The sequence below is a fragment of the Helicoverpa zea genome, chromosome 26 (genome assembly GCF_022581195.2).
Source record: "Helicoverpa zea isolate HzStark_Cry1AcR chromosome 26, ilHelZeax1.1, whole genome shotgun sequence".
Lineage (NCBI taxonomy): Eukaryota > Metazoa > Arthropoda > Insecta > Lepidoptera > Noctuidae > Helicoverpa > Helicoverpa zea.
In genome coordinates this window covers 8,163,636-8,178,807 of record NC_061477.1, presented here as the reverse complement: position 1 = coordinate 8,178,807, position 15,172 = coordinate 8,163,636, and the positions used below count along the sequence as shown (strand labels likewise).

The following is a 15,172-nucleotide window of genomic DNA, read 5'->3' as shown; positions in this document are numbered from 1 at the left end:
TTCACGACAAAAGATGTGTTATGGTTTTTCATCGACAAAAAAACAGGAGAGCTTCTAAAGGAGAAGATGATTTTATGAAAAACTAGGATATTCATTTATAAAAGGAAAACTGTACAGATTAATTAAATGGATCTATACCTGCAGAAGCAACAGAGATTAAACGGGTTGAAAGTAAAAAAAACCTAAATAACTGAAAAGTATTTTCGAATCAGAAACCTTATAGAAAGGCTTGCTTGATTGCTTATAAAATATTTGCTCTGGTAAATGGAGTTGCAATCGCTTTTAGTGTTTATTAGTGTTCAAATTATTGAGACTCAAATAATTATGTATTATGTTATGAGAAAGGAAATATTAAATTAAAAATGCGACAAAACTCTCTATTATCGTCATCCTTAAGACCATAGTAATTATATTAGAAGTTTTGCAAACCAATAAAATAATATATTACAGACAATATGAAATATTTTTTCGTAAACTGTCCTAATTATATTGTATCATCAGTTGTTTGTACATATTTTTGGACCAGTTCTTTTTTATGGTCATAATTGTTTTATGATAGTTGCTATGCTCTTATCACTGCCTATGCCTATGTCTGCGGTACATTAAAATTTGGTTTTTAGTCTTTCCTATATCGTAGTACCTAACTGTTCAACCTTGTTTGAATTAATATGAGGGAGCCTTATTTTTTGCTATGGACTTTGCATTATCTAGTCTCCAAAAACTGATGATTATACTTCTACAGCCTCTGAAATCGCTTCTGCTTCTGCATTACTATCTCCTGTTTAATTTTTGTTACGCACTGCCACCATCTTTACCTGTCCACTTCCTATAACAACATTGTTAAAAACGGAAAGGAAGCCACTTCGTAGTGTTTACGCATTTCTTACCTTATATAAGCTTTCGAACAATAGTGGATTGGTTCTTCGTAAATGGTTCAAACAAATGATATGCTTTTCAAAGACGTCTGTCGGATATGTGTTTAGTTTTCTTACTGTCAAGGTTACTGTTGTTTTCTTGATTGTTCTTGTTTGTTGGTTCTTGGTAAGGATTGTTGCGTCCATTTTTATCTTGATGTACCTAATGGAGAGGTAATCTGTTGGTTGCTTCTTTGTGTCTCATCTGGTTCAATGTGTAAATGTTAATATATGGCTTAGCCCTGCTTATGTGTTATTTTTTCTTCTGGAAATTCATCGAACGATGCTTAACTAAACAAAGTTGCTAATTTCTAAGAAACCTTCGAGGTCAACTTTGTGTTAAGAGTCAGGTCTGATTACAAGCAAACTTGTAAAAAGATCACTTTATTTGTCGAGTCGAAACTAAGACTATCATAATCGCGCTTTTGTTCTTAAGTGACCCACTTGTAACATGAGAGTGGACCATAAAATGCTATTGTTCACAATTATAATAATAACATTTTCTCGTAACACTTTGCCTTGCCTTGTAGATGACTTGGCTGAACGTAGGAATATACTCAACGTGATATTATTGTATCGGGGACACAGAACAAACATGGTTTGTTTATTGATATTGCGCAGTCTATACAAATTTTTGACCTAGTGACCTAAATTAATCACATAACTAATACAATTTAAATAGATAAAGAATTTAAGGATGTTGATAAAGAAGTGTGACTATGCATAAGCGAGCAAAATGTCTAAAATTAGGTTAGACTTCTAATTAAACATCAATTTACCTTAACTAGGTACTCTACTACATTCAGATACAGGCTTATAAAACAACCTAATATACCAAGTAACTACGTTCTGTTATCCCCTATCTAACGTTTACCCAGGATCCGTGACTTTGTCGCTAACGCTATTACGATGTGTTCCACGTGGCTTTCAGGGATCCTATGAAGTTAATGTCATTCCTTGTTCACTGGATCGAAACTATGGATAGTAAATAGGTTTAGGTAATATACTCAAGCAAAGAACGTGATGTTATCATTGGGTGGGAGTAGTTCAAAGGGCTTGAGTGTATGGTGTAGGCTGGGGCTAATCAAAAAGAAAGATTATTAATTTGTGTGCTTACTAGATCCCAAGAGTTTAGACTTCTTTTTTGCCTTATGTGCAAGTTATTAATGAATCGTTTTCTTTTGTTTCAGCGTACGGCAAAGTGTTTCTAGTTAGGAAAAGATGTGGCATCGACGAAGGAAAGTTGTACGCCATGAAGGTTTTGAAAAAGGCATCGATAGTACAGAAATTGAAGACTGCTGAGCATACTAGGACTGAAAGACAGGTAAGATGTCATTTCGATATTGGAAATATTTATTCAATCAAACATGAAAAGGAAATCACTTAACCAAAACCAAACTGTTGCAAGTTGCAATCTGTTAAAAACTATGAAATTTCCACCATCATACAATTGGATACAAGTCACATAAAAAATAACTTATTAAAATTCGAACGACATAAAAACAAAGCTGGAACGTAACAACCTTTTTCATAGATAACATTTTTATTAAAGCGTTCCCCAGGGATCTACCCTAGGTCCTTTGTATTACAATTCTATCGAGTATCAAATTGAAATGTCTATCGTATGTAAAACTGACTTTTATTCAACAGGTCCTGGAGGCTGTGAGGGCGTGTCCGTTCCTGGTGACACTGCACTATGCTTTCCAGACCGACGCTAAATTACACCTTATACTTGGTGAGTTAATTCATTTGTCCGTCAACCGATTTTGAAAGAGCATTTGAAACGGTGCAGCACAGTCTTTATTGCTGTTTTTTTCATATCTCTAGACTTAAAATTGGTTTAATTATGAATTTCTTATCTACGAAGGTAATTTTATTCATACAAGTTCATTATTATGATCTGTTTAATTAAAAGTATTAGCATACTCGCCATCATGAAATCTCTTGATCGCCTATTAACTGTCATTTTAATCAGATTGTGTTCCCGTTTTCATGAATGAATAACTTTAGTACAATGATGGATACTTCGACAGATAGTTCTATGATTAAATAGTTGGATAGTTAACTATGCATCAAGTACGTAGCTAGTCTTGGAACCGATTACAAGAGTAATTGGATTAAAATGTGCCGTATTGCGGAGAAGTTCTATATCTATGGCAAACGTTTTATTCAGGAGCTTATAAGATTAATTTTTTTGTCATTTTCATTGGTATTATATGCACGTAGAATATGTGTTTCTTTTTTGTTATTCAAAAGTTTTTGAAGCTCCGAAACTATTGAACCGAATTGACTTTTTTATTTTCCGGTTCAGAAGCTCGGTTAACTTAAACTACATTTTTAACGGGGTACAGCGGGCCTAGCATGGCGATTCTATCTCTATTCTACCAAGAAACGACAAAGCTCTTTCTTTCCCACTCGACATGTCTTCTACCCGAGCATGGCGCGAGCTGTAGACTCGCGTTTCTATCAAGAGAAAGACTTTCCATAGCAACGGATAAGTAGCTAGTGATGGGTCGTTCTGCGATGAATTTACGTTTAGTTAGCCAAAAAAATGTGTCAATGCACTATTTTTCACGCATGAACCTATACATAAACTCACGTAACTCAAAGCAACAACAAAACGTATTCATCGAACTTATTTCTTATCTGTGGAACTAAAATGGTTGATGTTTGTTTGTTAATTTGTTTACAAAAAACGATTCTTGTTGTTGATTTTACATATTAATTTATAGTTGTTGATTTTTAATATTGGTGACTACTGCGGCAAGGAAAAAGTAAGTAGATTTTGTGATTAAATAAATAAAGTACTGATTATTCCAATAGTTGTGTGTAATTAATCTAAACGAACAATAATTAATTATCCATACATACGATGAAAAGAACAAAGGAAAATAACATAATAATCTCAATAAATGGTGATCGGTGGCATTGTCTGATGAACACTTTGCCATGCACAGTTCAATGTGTTCCTCACTGTTATCTTGCTTCCCTATATTATTGCCCGAAGTGTTTTTACTTTCGCCGTTACAAAAACTGTTTATTTACAGCGTACGAAGTCCCATCCAATAAACAGAGAAGATAATATCGCGATCCATTGAGAAAAGAAGGCCACGATAAAGAAGAATGGGTCAGTATTCAAAAGCTGCTGAAAAAATATGGAAAAAGAACGAGTTCTTGGCATACAATGCTGACACGAGAAATATTCTATTAGTAAGTGTCTTTAAATAATATTCATTTACTAGTAATAGTTCCCCAGACTTGTTGGCTTCATTCTAGCAAAACTCTCATGCTTTGTTTTCAAAATATAATTCCTTCCTTCGAGCCTTTTTCCCAAACTATGTTGGGGTCGGCTTCCAGTCTAACCGGATGTAGCTGAGTACCAGTGCTTTACAAGGAGCGACTGCCCTATCTGACCCCCTCAACCCAGTTACCCGGGCAACCCAATACCCCTTGGTTAGACTGGTGTCAGACTTACTGACTTCTGACTACCCGTAACGACTGCCAAGGATGTTCAATGACAGCCGGGACCTACAATTTAACGTGCCATCCGAAACACAGTCATTGGTGTCTAAGATATACTTAGAAAGTACATACAAACTTAGAAAAGTTGCATTGGTACTTGCCTGACCTGGAATCGAACCCGCGCCCTCATACTCGAGAGGCTGGTTCTTTGCCCACTAGGCCACCACGACTTATTTTTCAAAATATAATTATGGCAATAATAATTATAGTACCTATTTGTTGCTTGTGTGATATAATATAAGCAACAACTCTTAAGATAAAAAATAAAATGAGACAATCATTTACACAAGAGGTAAAGGTTTATTTACATAAAATTAAGGCTACAGATAAAGTCATTTATTCAAAATAGGCTGAAAATCAGCAGCAGAAGCGGTGGAACAAACTCCCCAGCAACTCAATTCTGTCTGTATGGTTTGAAGAACTGTTGATATACAAAGATATTCATAATAGTTGCTCTTCTGTGAGTTGCAGCTTGTAGTAAGCTACCACTAAGGTCATTAGTGTGTCTCTCTCTCTCTGCCTTTCCTCGGGAAGAGTTGTAGCTTGTAGCATAGGCACCCTGCAAAAAGAAATAACTGTGTTTGGTAAAGAGTTTTTACAGTATTATAAAAGAATAACATACTGATACTGATACATTATCAGCATTATTATTGGTGTCATGAGCCAAGACCCTAATGCATAACTAGAATCCCCTGAAAATGAATGATAATTTAATTTTGTGTTCTTGTTTCAGATTACAAAAAAAGGATGCTAAATGACAGCTGGGCCTTCAGTTTACAAATTATAAATTATTGAAATTATATTATTTAATAAAGAATGTGAATATTAAAATCATAATGGTTGTTTATTTAAAATGTAATTTTTTTCTTAGCAGATAAAACTGTCCAATTCTAGAGTCATATAGCCTGCGCAGTTCGTTCTTAATGAGAGAACTATTGAAAATTGATTGTTTATGAACTCTGTCACGATAATTGGCATTTATGTTCAGTATTTTGCACTCAGTATCTACAATCTGAAATAGAGGTCATATCTAATATTAGGTATACTAACCTTGTATTCATTGCAAAAACAAATTGTTTAAAAAATTTGCTAACAGTGGTTAGTAATGTTGTTAATGACCTAAGCAGGACCCGAGCAAAGAACCTGCAACAATTAGACTTTGTTAAATATTTTTCTTCTGTTTAATCAATTTCTTGCAATGAAGGGCAATACCTACATAATAGACAAAATAATCTTAGAAACAATAATAAATGAAGTGAATAGATTTTTCTATATTTAAACCTTATCTATAAGGACGAAAACTCATATTTTTGGTTGATAACAATTGGAAAGCACAACAAAATAAAATAGACTGTAGGTACTTACATTGACAAGAACAGGCAGACCCTGAGATATAGGAGACAGATTCCTGGCACAAATACTGCACCATCTCTGCACATTTACGTTTTCGATGTCGAGAGGCTTAACACTCGTATAGCTCGTTCTTTGAGCTTTACACTGATTCTTCTCAGCATAAATACTGACCACATGACGACGGTAGGACCCCGAAATACTTTGTAAATGCTATTTGAGAACTTAAAATTATAATAATATTCTTGTCTACTCTTGTCTAGGTCCGATGAGATGTAGAGTATTTGACATTTCATATAGAAAGTTATATCTACTCCCAAATGTCAAAAGTAGATAAAATATAGTCGTCATGCTCGACGCGATAGACACATGTCGATGAAGAAAAGAAACATTTCTCTTCTCGATGTCAAACATCGCCATGCTCGGATCGATAGAAATCTTTCTTCAATCTGTCATTTTGTCGATTCTCCGGTAGACAAAAGCTGTTTCTATGGCGGTCATGCTAGGCCCGCAGGAAGGCGTTATCCCGGGGAATAACAACGTATCTCCAAAAATGCTAATTCAGTCTAACTGTCTGCTTCTGCATGTCAGTCTTTGCATCCAATTAATCAGATTATACTAGGCATTTTAATCTTGTCGAATGCAAAGGATTTATTATAGTTATAAAACGTTCAGCTAGCAACGAACTAATCATTGTAATTACCGGTTACTGTGATTATGCATTATTTAAATGCATTACTTTACCTCCACGTGTATGTAAATGCAATGAAACTGAACATCTTTTTAAACCGTCTAATATTATAAATGCGAAAGTTTTTAGGATGTCTGTTTGTTACTCTTTCACGCTAACACTACTAGAATGTTTTTTGTAAAATAATATAGCCACTTTTTATCAATTTGCGGGAAGTTTTTCTTTTGGGGCTCGGGTGAAACCGCGTTTGGAAGCTACTAGTGCATTTATATTTCTATCATATCCATATGAATCCATTATAATAAAGTCCTTATCGAATTATTTCTACAAAAGTTGGAAAATTTATTTAATGATAAAGAGCAATGAACGTATTGAAAGCTTTTTAGATTCGCCCTTGATATGATTTGATAAACAAATATTGTTGAAGACCAGAATTATGGATTATGGGTCAATCAAACTTTGAAAATTAGTTTTGTTGAAATCAATGTTTGTATTAAAAGTAGCGAAAACTGTAATGATGCTAAACCAATGTTTGTTTTTATTAACGAACTCAATATTTCTAAGGTTTGTTTTTATTGTGAAGTTAATAATGTGGTACAGTGTGTGGTCCTAATTCGCCGCTTACGACAAGTTTGTACAAGTTATAAAGTTATCACTTCTCTTATGTTACTGCAAAGTATCCTCTCACTTATATCGTGATAATTAAAACACCGACTGCAAAATATTTGAAACTTTAGTGTTTGGTTACTCATCTTTGTATTTATTCAGATTTGTTTATTAACTTGCTATTTAACGTGTGTCCCAGGGGAACAACTTCTTTGGGTACCTGGATAAGATATAGCATATATCAGCCGTAGTGTAGCTTTTCAAAAGTAAAAGAATTTTTCAAACACTCTAAATCTACGTTCAGTTAGGTTTTCACTGGTTTAACGTTTTAATTGAGTTAAAATGTTTTGTTTATTTCTAATATCGGTACGTTAATGTCAAAAATATTTATTTTAGAGTTCATATTCGCCTTTAAGTGTAGTACGCGTCTAGCTGTTGCCACCGACAATTCTAGCTAAAGGAACAAACGCAGCCGTCTCCGTCTGAATCAATAGCCCAATGTCACCCGGGCATGAAGTCCTTTCGCCCCAGCCGTGTCGCGGACCCCGAGGTCTTTAACCGGCTCCTGTTGTGTAACACTAGCCTGGGGTACGACTGAAGGTAGGGTCGACGGACCCCGGTGACATGCCAACCTCGATTGCCGTTACAGAGTTCATTAGGAGGTTATGTCATTTTTGAACTTCTGTAGATTTTGCAAAAGCGGTTTAGGTGTGCTTGAGTGTGTAAGTACATGCACATTGATGTGTAACGAATGCAGTGGCCGATTGGTCCAGTCAGAGATAATATGCATTTACACACACTAGTAAAGGTCAACCACTTTAATAAAAGCAATGAAATAAGACATACTGTTGTCAAGGAAGGTAGGAATATAGATGGTGATGAATGGACATTCTTCCAGGTTCCCACAGGATCTAATACTTGGAACCGGGCTAATAATTACATATTTAATGCTTGGTTAATGAAAAATCATAGAGCAATTAGCTTTGATGGTATGGTTAATGATTCATATAGCAGTCATTGTAGTATGTATGAGTATGTACATTGTGTACAACTTCCGTGTTCCTATCGATACGATATTGTTCAAGTTTACATGTTTGCATAGCTAAGTTATAAATAGAGTGCTAGATAATTTCTTCATCAATAGAATTGGTGTCTTCAAGTGGCAATATTTTTAATGATCCTCTCTAAGGCTACTGCTCCATCTGCGTTAGCGTTAACGTTAATGTCAATGGCCAAACTACACGTTACTTAGGGCATTAAAAATGCGCGTTGGCTACACTTAAACCGACACCCGAGTTATCGCTTAACGTTTAATGTTATTAATAATGCCATTTGTATAAAATGCCATTAAAACGTTGGCCACTTCTGTGTAACGCCAAAATTTTACGCGTTAAGACGCAGATGAAGCAGGAGCATAAGAGATATTTATCTGCGTGAACAAAGTGGCTTCCAAAGGATGTGGGAGTAAGCTAGTTAGTATATTTAACTAATACTGGAATGTTCCCTTAAGCTCACTTTTCAATACTCTTACATCAAATGCAAGATGCAACGCATGTATTTTTAATTGTAAATGTATCATGGCTACGATCGAATGCCGTTACTTAAAAGACGTACAATTTGAAATTCTATTAGACGAGATTAATTCGTCTGCTAAACAACTGGTTTATCTGTGTCTGCCTTTAATGCAGCTTCTTTAAGTTTTTTCAGTCCTTTATGTTTATTTGATTGGTTTGTATTGCCCTCGTTTCTAGAGTCGTCCTTTGCTTGCTACATTTCCATAAAGTTTTCTTCAAGTTGATGTGATATTTGTGACATGTTCAATGAGACCTGAGGAGTGTAAACACAGGTGGTAAGGAAGTTTATACTCGCTGTCACTATCAGATAGGCCCGCTTTACAATCCTCGCGGAAGTTTTGCGCTCAAGTTAAAATGCTACCTGAGTAGAGATTTATTCTTTGTTGGTTGGTTTGTGTTGCTAGCTTTTGCCTGCGACTTCGTCTGCTTTAGGGATATTAGAATCCTAGTGTTATTAATTATCAAATAATTTCTTCATCAGTCCCACTGCTGGTCAAAGGCCTCCCCATTTTGTCTCCATACCTTTCGATCCTGTAATTGTTCCCACATGCTTGCATCTTTATTATGTTATCAGTCTTCAAATATACAATTTTAGTACACCTTACATTATTATCAGAACAGCACAAATCAAATGACAGTTGAACTTTGTGCTCAGGCAACTAACTTAGAGTGAAGAGGATCTCAACGGGAATACAAAATGGAATATGTTTCTCAAGTAGAAAGTACTGAATAAAGCAATACTCTTCTCTGTATTGTTGAAATGAAATACAAAGTTTTATATCTATAGAGATTCAGGTGAACAAGATCTTTGAATCACTGATTTAGAAATTGTAATTACAATTTTCGTTTGACAGTGATCCAGTTATAACTGATTATACAACCCCTTAAACGATTTTTGGCTATTTATACCATGACCCCTTTGAGGGTTAAAGAGAGTAACTGTGAGATAAAATTACTTTCTCCAACTATATTGATGTTAACGAAGGATTTATTGCCCGAAGTATCATACATCAATACTATGACTAATTGAGTCGATTCTCTGTACGAATCTAACTCGGACTTAACCGTGTCAAGGGGATACCGGCGTTACTTACGCAACGGACATCATTTGTTTATTTTAAACCTTATAGCAATAGTAATTGGGTCTTTTATTCTTTGATGATTTGGTTTGATAGCGGCTCGCGAAATCGAGAGGTTATGTATCGATTTATTTGGCTATTAATCGAATGAAATTTTAGCGATTGTGAGAGGTATTGGTTTTTTTAACGTATTTAAATATGTAATTTTTTTTAGTTAAGTTGACTTTGTAAAGGAAAGTTTGTTATTAGCATTTTAAAAACTCTTTAATGCTTCATACAACTGCTAATTACGATGTTAGACAACTGCCATAAAACTGACGAATACTATAAAATTTTGGGTCATTATTACTAGCAGACGACCTTTGACATAACCACTTTCACTACATTTAAAAGTTGGTAATGGATATAAACTGTTGAAGCAAGTAATTCCATAAATATTGTAATACTTTTTACAATGATAGAGCAACTTTACAAAATGACATACATCAGATTCAATTAGCAGATAACAGTTGCTATTCTTTATTATAACTGTATGTAAAAATATTTGCACATTCACTACTGTATAGCCAATCAGATTTTGTAGAAAACATATCCTACTTATCAATGCGAAAGTTGGTATGTATGGATGTTTATTCCTCTTTTACGCAAGAACTTCTGGATGGATTTTGATGCAACTTTCCAGTAATATAATATACCTACTACGTTTTATCCATGTGCAGGAAGTAGTTCCTTGGGAGCGTAGGTGAAATTGCAGAAGCTATAATAAAAATGTTTGCCAATTCACAACGGCGGGGTTAATCGGATTTTGTAGAGATTTCAAGTAATTCCTTTTAGTTGAACTTTCACGCCCACTTGACTACTATTCTTACTGTAATATCTAGTATTTAAAGGTCATACATACATACATGAGGGGGTTGGTAATTCTTGACCTTTTCATAAAACTTTAATGCAGGACTTACCTTTGACCTATATTTAGTTTTCTAGTAGACCCACATAATAATTTCTAGGGTCAAATCAAAGGACCTCAGAAGTGTGAGATATCATTTAAATTAAATTATAGAAGCTGATTCAACTAATATCTAAGAATAACCATACTAATTATATTAGATCTTAACAAACAAATAAATAGACAGATACGGAGCACTAAAAACTATAAATATCTGAATAGCCATCATGTACTAAGAATTGTAGTCGACACGTGTAACACTCTGAATGAGTCGCAGTTAGTAGTTAGGTACAAAGTCGTCCCAAATGAAAAGGCAGTCACTGAGAAAATAACGAAATTACTGGAAATAAGGGCAGTAGATGAAAAAGATACAAGTAACATAATTTAATAAGTAAGAATACATATTATGTGTATAGTGTTAGATTTCTCGGTTAGACTGGAAGCCGACCCCAACATAGTTGGGAAAAAGGCTCAGAGGATGTTGATGTTAGATTTCTCAGAAGCCGATACTTGAAGAATTGTAAACACTTCCTAAACGTTTTGTTGTCTAACGCAATTGACATTATAAATGATCTGTCATCAAACTAGTGAAAACTTCGATTAATATCAATGAAATCATCTCTTCCATATTACCGCTTAAATGAATCAGACGCAACACCAGTATCGTCTTGTTTTGTATTTTGATTTTTGTATTTCGTTTCTGGAAATACAAAATCAGTTTTGTATTATCCTCGTCCGTCCTCATCTCAATTTCAACGAAATCTTCATTTGACCTTGACTTTGATACATGTCATGACCACTTGAATGTCGACATTATCAGCCATTGAAAGTCTAGAACGAAAATACGTTTTCGATGATAGATTGCAAGACAGTTCAAAAATAGCACATAACACATACGCATTGCAAAATTCTTCAAATAAAAATCTTCTATCTATTATTTAACGATATATTTTAACCACGACCCTGGCTAGAAAATGTTCTTACAAAATTCACAGTAGCATCGTCAAGGTCAAAGAGCAACAATGTGTTTCTAAGCTGAAACTACTCAAAAAATTAACAAAAGAATATTTACATAATGATACTGAATTTTAAAATCTGCGTTAATGCTCCTTCATTGTCACTCTCTCCTTTTTGCAAGTGCTTTTGGACATTCAAATAAGCTTCTTGAATTTTTAACTACCTCTAAATAATGAGAATTGATAAGTACAGATTTCATTTGCACTTGGCCTGTGTCCGGCTAAAGACCTCTTGCTTATGGTATCTGATTATTCTTCTGTATTATAAAGCGTTTTGGACGAAATTGGTTTAGCAAAACAATTTCGAAAAGAACTGAAATAACTTTGTGAATAAACAGCCACAAACAAGCTAATCATGTAACAGCTATCAATGTCACTAATGATCTGATCAATACTAGTACTAGTCTGCTAGACTGGAAGGTAATAGACACAGTCATTTTAAACTTCGTGGAACTAATGTTTCAAAGTCAATTGCCACACTACTGCTGACCTTACCTGCCAATACCTGACTGAAAACTTAATGTATTCTCGCCAAACAGTATTGCTGTAATAATAATTAAATCATTTCCATATTTTCTCTCCAACGTGAGACGGTTGTAATTAATACAATACTTAAGATCTTTTGAAGATTTTATGTATTCAATTTACAAAGGCACTTCAGAAAGTTTTCACTTGATATAATTCTTAAGCCTCTTTCCTTTATTTTGGGGACCTGTAAACTTTTGAGAAAACTTGGGACAACGTCAAGCGATCTTATTTGGTTAAATTATTATTACTAGTCTTTCAGTTAAGGCTTAATGATAATCACGTTCAAAAATACGCTTAGGAAATAACGTTCCCATGAATCGAAAATATAAATATCACACAACAATTACTTGAAGTACTAGCTATCACACTCGACAATATTGCTTAAAGTTCAATTCAAGCCACAATAGAAAGTGAGACTGCCATACATGTTCATATTTCACATATAAAGTTCAGAGTTGAGGTTGCAAAATAGAAATGGCGACATGCAAAGGCTGACACATTATAATCCGTTCTTACAGAGTCGTGTCAAAACCTCAATCACCGTGGACAATACTATAATTACGCGTAGAGAATATTTCTGCACATTCAAACTTAAAAAAGTACGCCATTTACCTGAGAACATGGTTGCCAAACGGTGTGAGACCTACTTTTGCAGAACCTTGACCCACTGCCCCTGTAGTATCTAACTGCTCACGCCCGCTCAAACTCCAATTATGTATTAATGATAAATCTTTTCATGTACAGCAGTTTTGTGTTACAACGATTGCATCTTTTACCTTGACATCTACTTGCATCTTCATTGTTTTAACACGTATCTTCTGCTGATGCTTTCTTACCGATCTCAATTATCGATTTAGTACGAGCTTGCCACCTCGTGTATGTTGTAAGTCGACTATTAGAAACCGGTCAATATAATGTTACTATGTTATGAAACACGCCGTCTGCCAATTCTCAAGCTACAATACAATAGTGTCTATACATTATTCTTATACAAGACCTTCGCCAAAGTACTTGTAATCTATCGATCTTCAACGAGAATGCGAATGGGTAACTTTGTTCAGGAGCTATTAAAATAATTGAGTGTTCAAAGAAATGTAAACTTCGCACTTCTTCATCGAATTGTTTTACTGTCAGATCGATTTAGCCATCAATAACTTTTCCTTCTCATTCAATTGCGCAATAGAATGCAGTCGTTTTGTTGCTAACTTGTCAATTAACTGCATCACTTTCACTTGTATAAAGGTCAGCTATGTTAATTACTGTACCACCATCGGTCTTAATTGATTTTTGGCAACTTTCCTGATTCAGAACCGAACTGTTATTGTTGAAAGTTAACTCTGTATAAATTAACTTGTTACAGTTACATCGATATGATTTCTGTACTCAATCAAACTTTTAAATTGGGTGTCGTTTGTTGTTTGCCAATAATAAAAGGTATTGCTGGTCGAAAGTTCAGGGTTGCAGTTATTGAACATCAATTATGTGTAATTTCTTCGTCACGTGTTTTTTTCTCGGCGTTTGAAATAAAACGATTTACCAAGTCTTTTGTTCCGTCCTTTGTTAGATTGATTGCTAGGAATAATATGCGGTTTGCTTTATTACGGTTTACTTCTTCATAATGACTTGTATTTAGTTATCATCTCTTTGCTTATTGTGAGATGTCTCTATAATTTTTCACCCCTTTAAGTTCTCTACAAAGTGCATCAGTAAAAAAATCGTGATTTTCATATCTTTTGTTAATTAAATCAGTTTAATTCCAATGAGCTACTTAGACTAATTTGTTATTTGTATCAATACAGTTTACTTTGAATAAGCAGTGTTTCATAAGTAGCGTTTCTCGCCTTGACCCGGAACGGGCGGACGTTTGCGCTTTTTCTCCTACTGAAGTGTTTGTAATCCATTGTTAGGTGTTGCACGTGCACAAACTACTGTTCTATGGTGTTCTAATTCTATAGGTTTTAGCGATGTTGCTTCTGTATGATTGTTATCTTAAACATAATGGTTATTGTTATGATTTGATTGTATTGAACTGTTTGGAATCTATAATTTAATCCTGATCGGCTGGTTAACCCTAGTCTATAGGATTCTTATATCTGTCTCTTGGTTTAGTTGTCAAAAACTTGTCAATCAACCAAAACTTTATTTGCTATAACTGGACATTAGCAAGTACCTATAAGTTGCTTTTCATTAACATTTTTGATGCTTCATTTTGTGTAATAACGCAATTTACCTTAGTGAAAATCGCCACGGTTTTAAGTAAAATATTGCGATTTTTTCCTCGTAAGTGATGAAGATTGCCGATATAAAACTTGAATCTTTTGTAAAAGTGTAGTGAAGTGAAATCAAGAGCAAGGTCTAACCTTGCTTGCTGAAACATGGCGACTCAATGTTTATTATAAAAGATATTTCACTCAAACTGCTCTTTGACCTTCACAATCGGAATCGTCCATAAAATATTCATTTTACATTTCAAATTTTTGTCAATTTTATGTTATTGCTTTTATCATACCTACGTCAATTCCTATCTTCCTTGTATCAGTTTTATCAGATATCTCACGGTCAGCATATAATTTTAGCACTGTTGCGGTAGGTTTAACATTACGCTTAAGTACTTCAAAAACTTCATCCTTGAAGGTTATATTTATGTACATTTTCTGTGAATTTCCTATAACTTGTACCAGGATTGCAGTAAAGATTGGGAAACGCTCGACATAATACAATATCGTAATGGAGCTGATTCTCGACACGGTCAGGTTGCTCCGATGATTGTGTTCGCTTGTATCGATATGAGCTTTCTTATGTGGTTCACACAGATGTTGTGATTTCTTCTTTATGGATTCGTTTTTCATCTTTGATAATGTCTCTTTTATTTTTTACTAGTTTTGTATGATATTTTTGACTGGACTTAAAATCTGAATCTATTACAATGAGTCCTGAATTATAGTA

The 15,172-nt window shown here is 34.4% G+C and overlaps 1 protein-coding gene and 1 long non-coding RNA gene across 5 annotated transcripts in view; one reads left to right on the top strand and one right to left on the bottom strand.

The window, feature by feature from the left end:
- LOC124643007 (ribosomal protein S6 kinase alpha-5-like) overlaps nt 1-15,172 on the top strand; it is a 101,728-nt gene that overhangs the window by 38,151 nt on the left and 48,405 nt on the right. For all 4 annotated transcript variants that reach the window (XM_047181842.1, XM_047181845.1, XM_047181844.1 and 1 more), the window contains exons 3-4: nt 2,105-2,238; nt 2,565-2,649. In XM_047181842.1, coding sequence (XP_047037798.1) covers nt 2,105-2,238; nt 2,565-2,649 — 219 coding nt within the window. The remainder of the gene's footprint in view (nt 1-2,104; nt 2,239-2,564; nt 2,650-15,172) is intronic.
- LOC124643008 lies at nt 4,944-6,110 on the bottom strand. The gene is made up of 3 exons (XR_006985855.1): nt 5,802-6,110; nt 5,487-5,579; nt 4,944-4,995 (listed from the first exon to the last, which is right to left on the bottom strand). It is a non-coding gene; the product is annotated as an uncharacterized LOC124643008 (long non-coding RNA).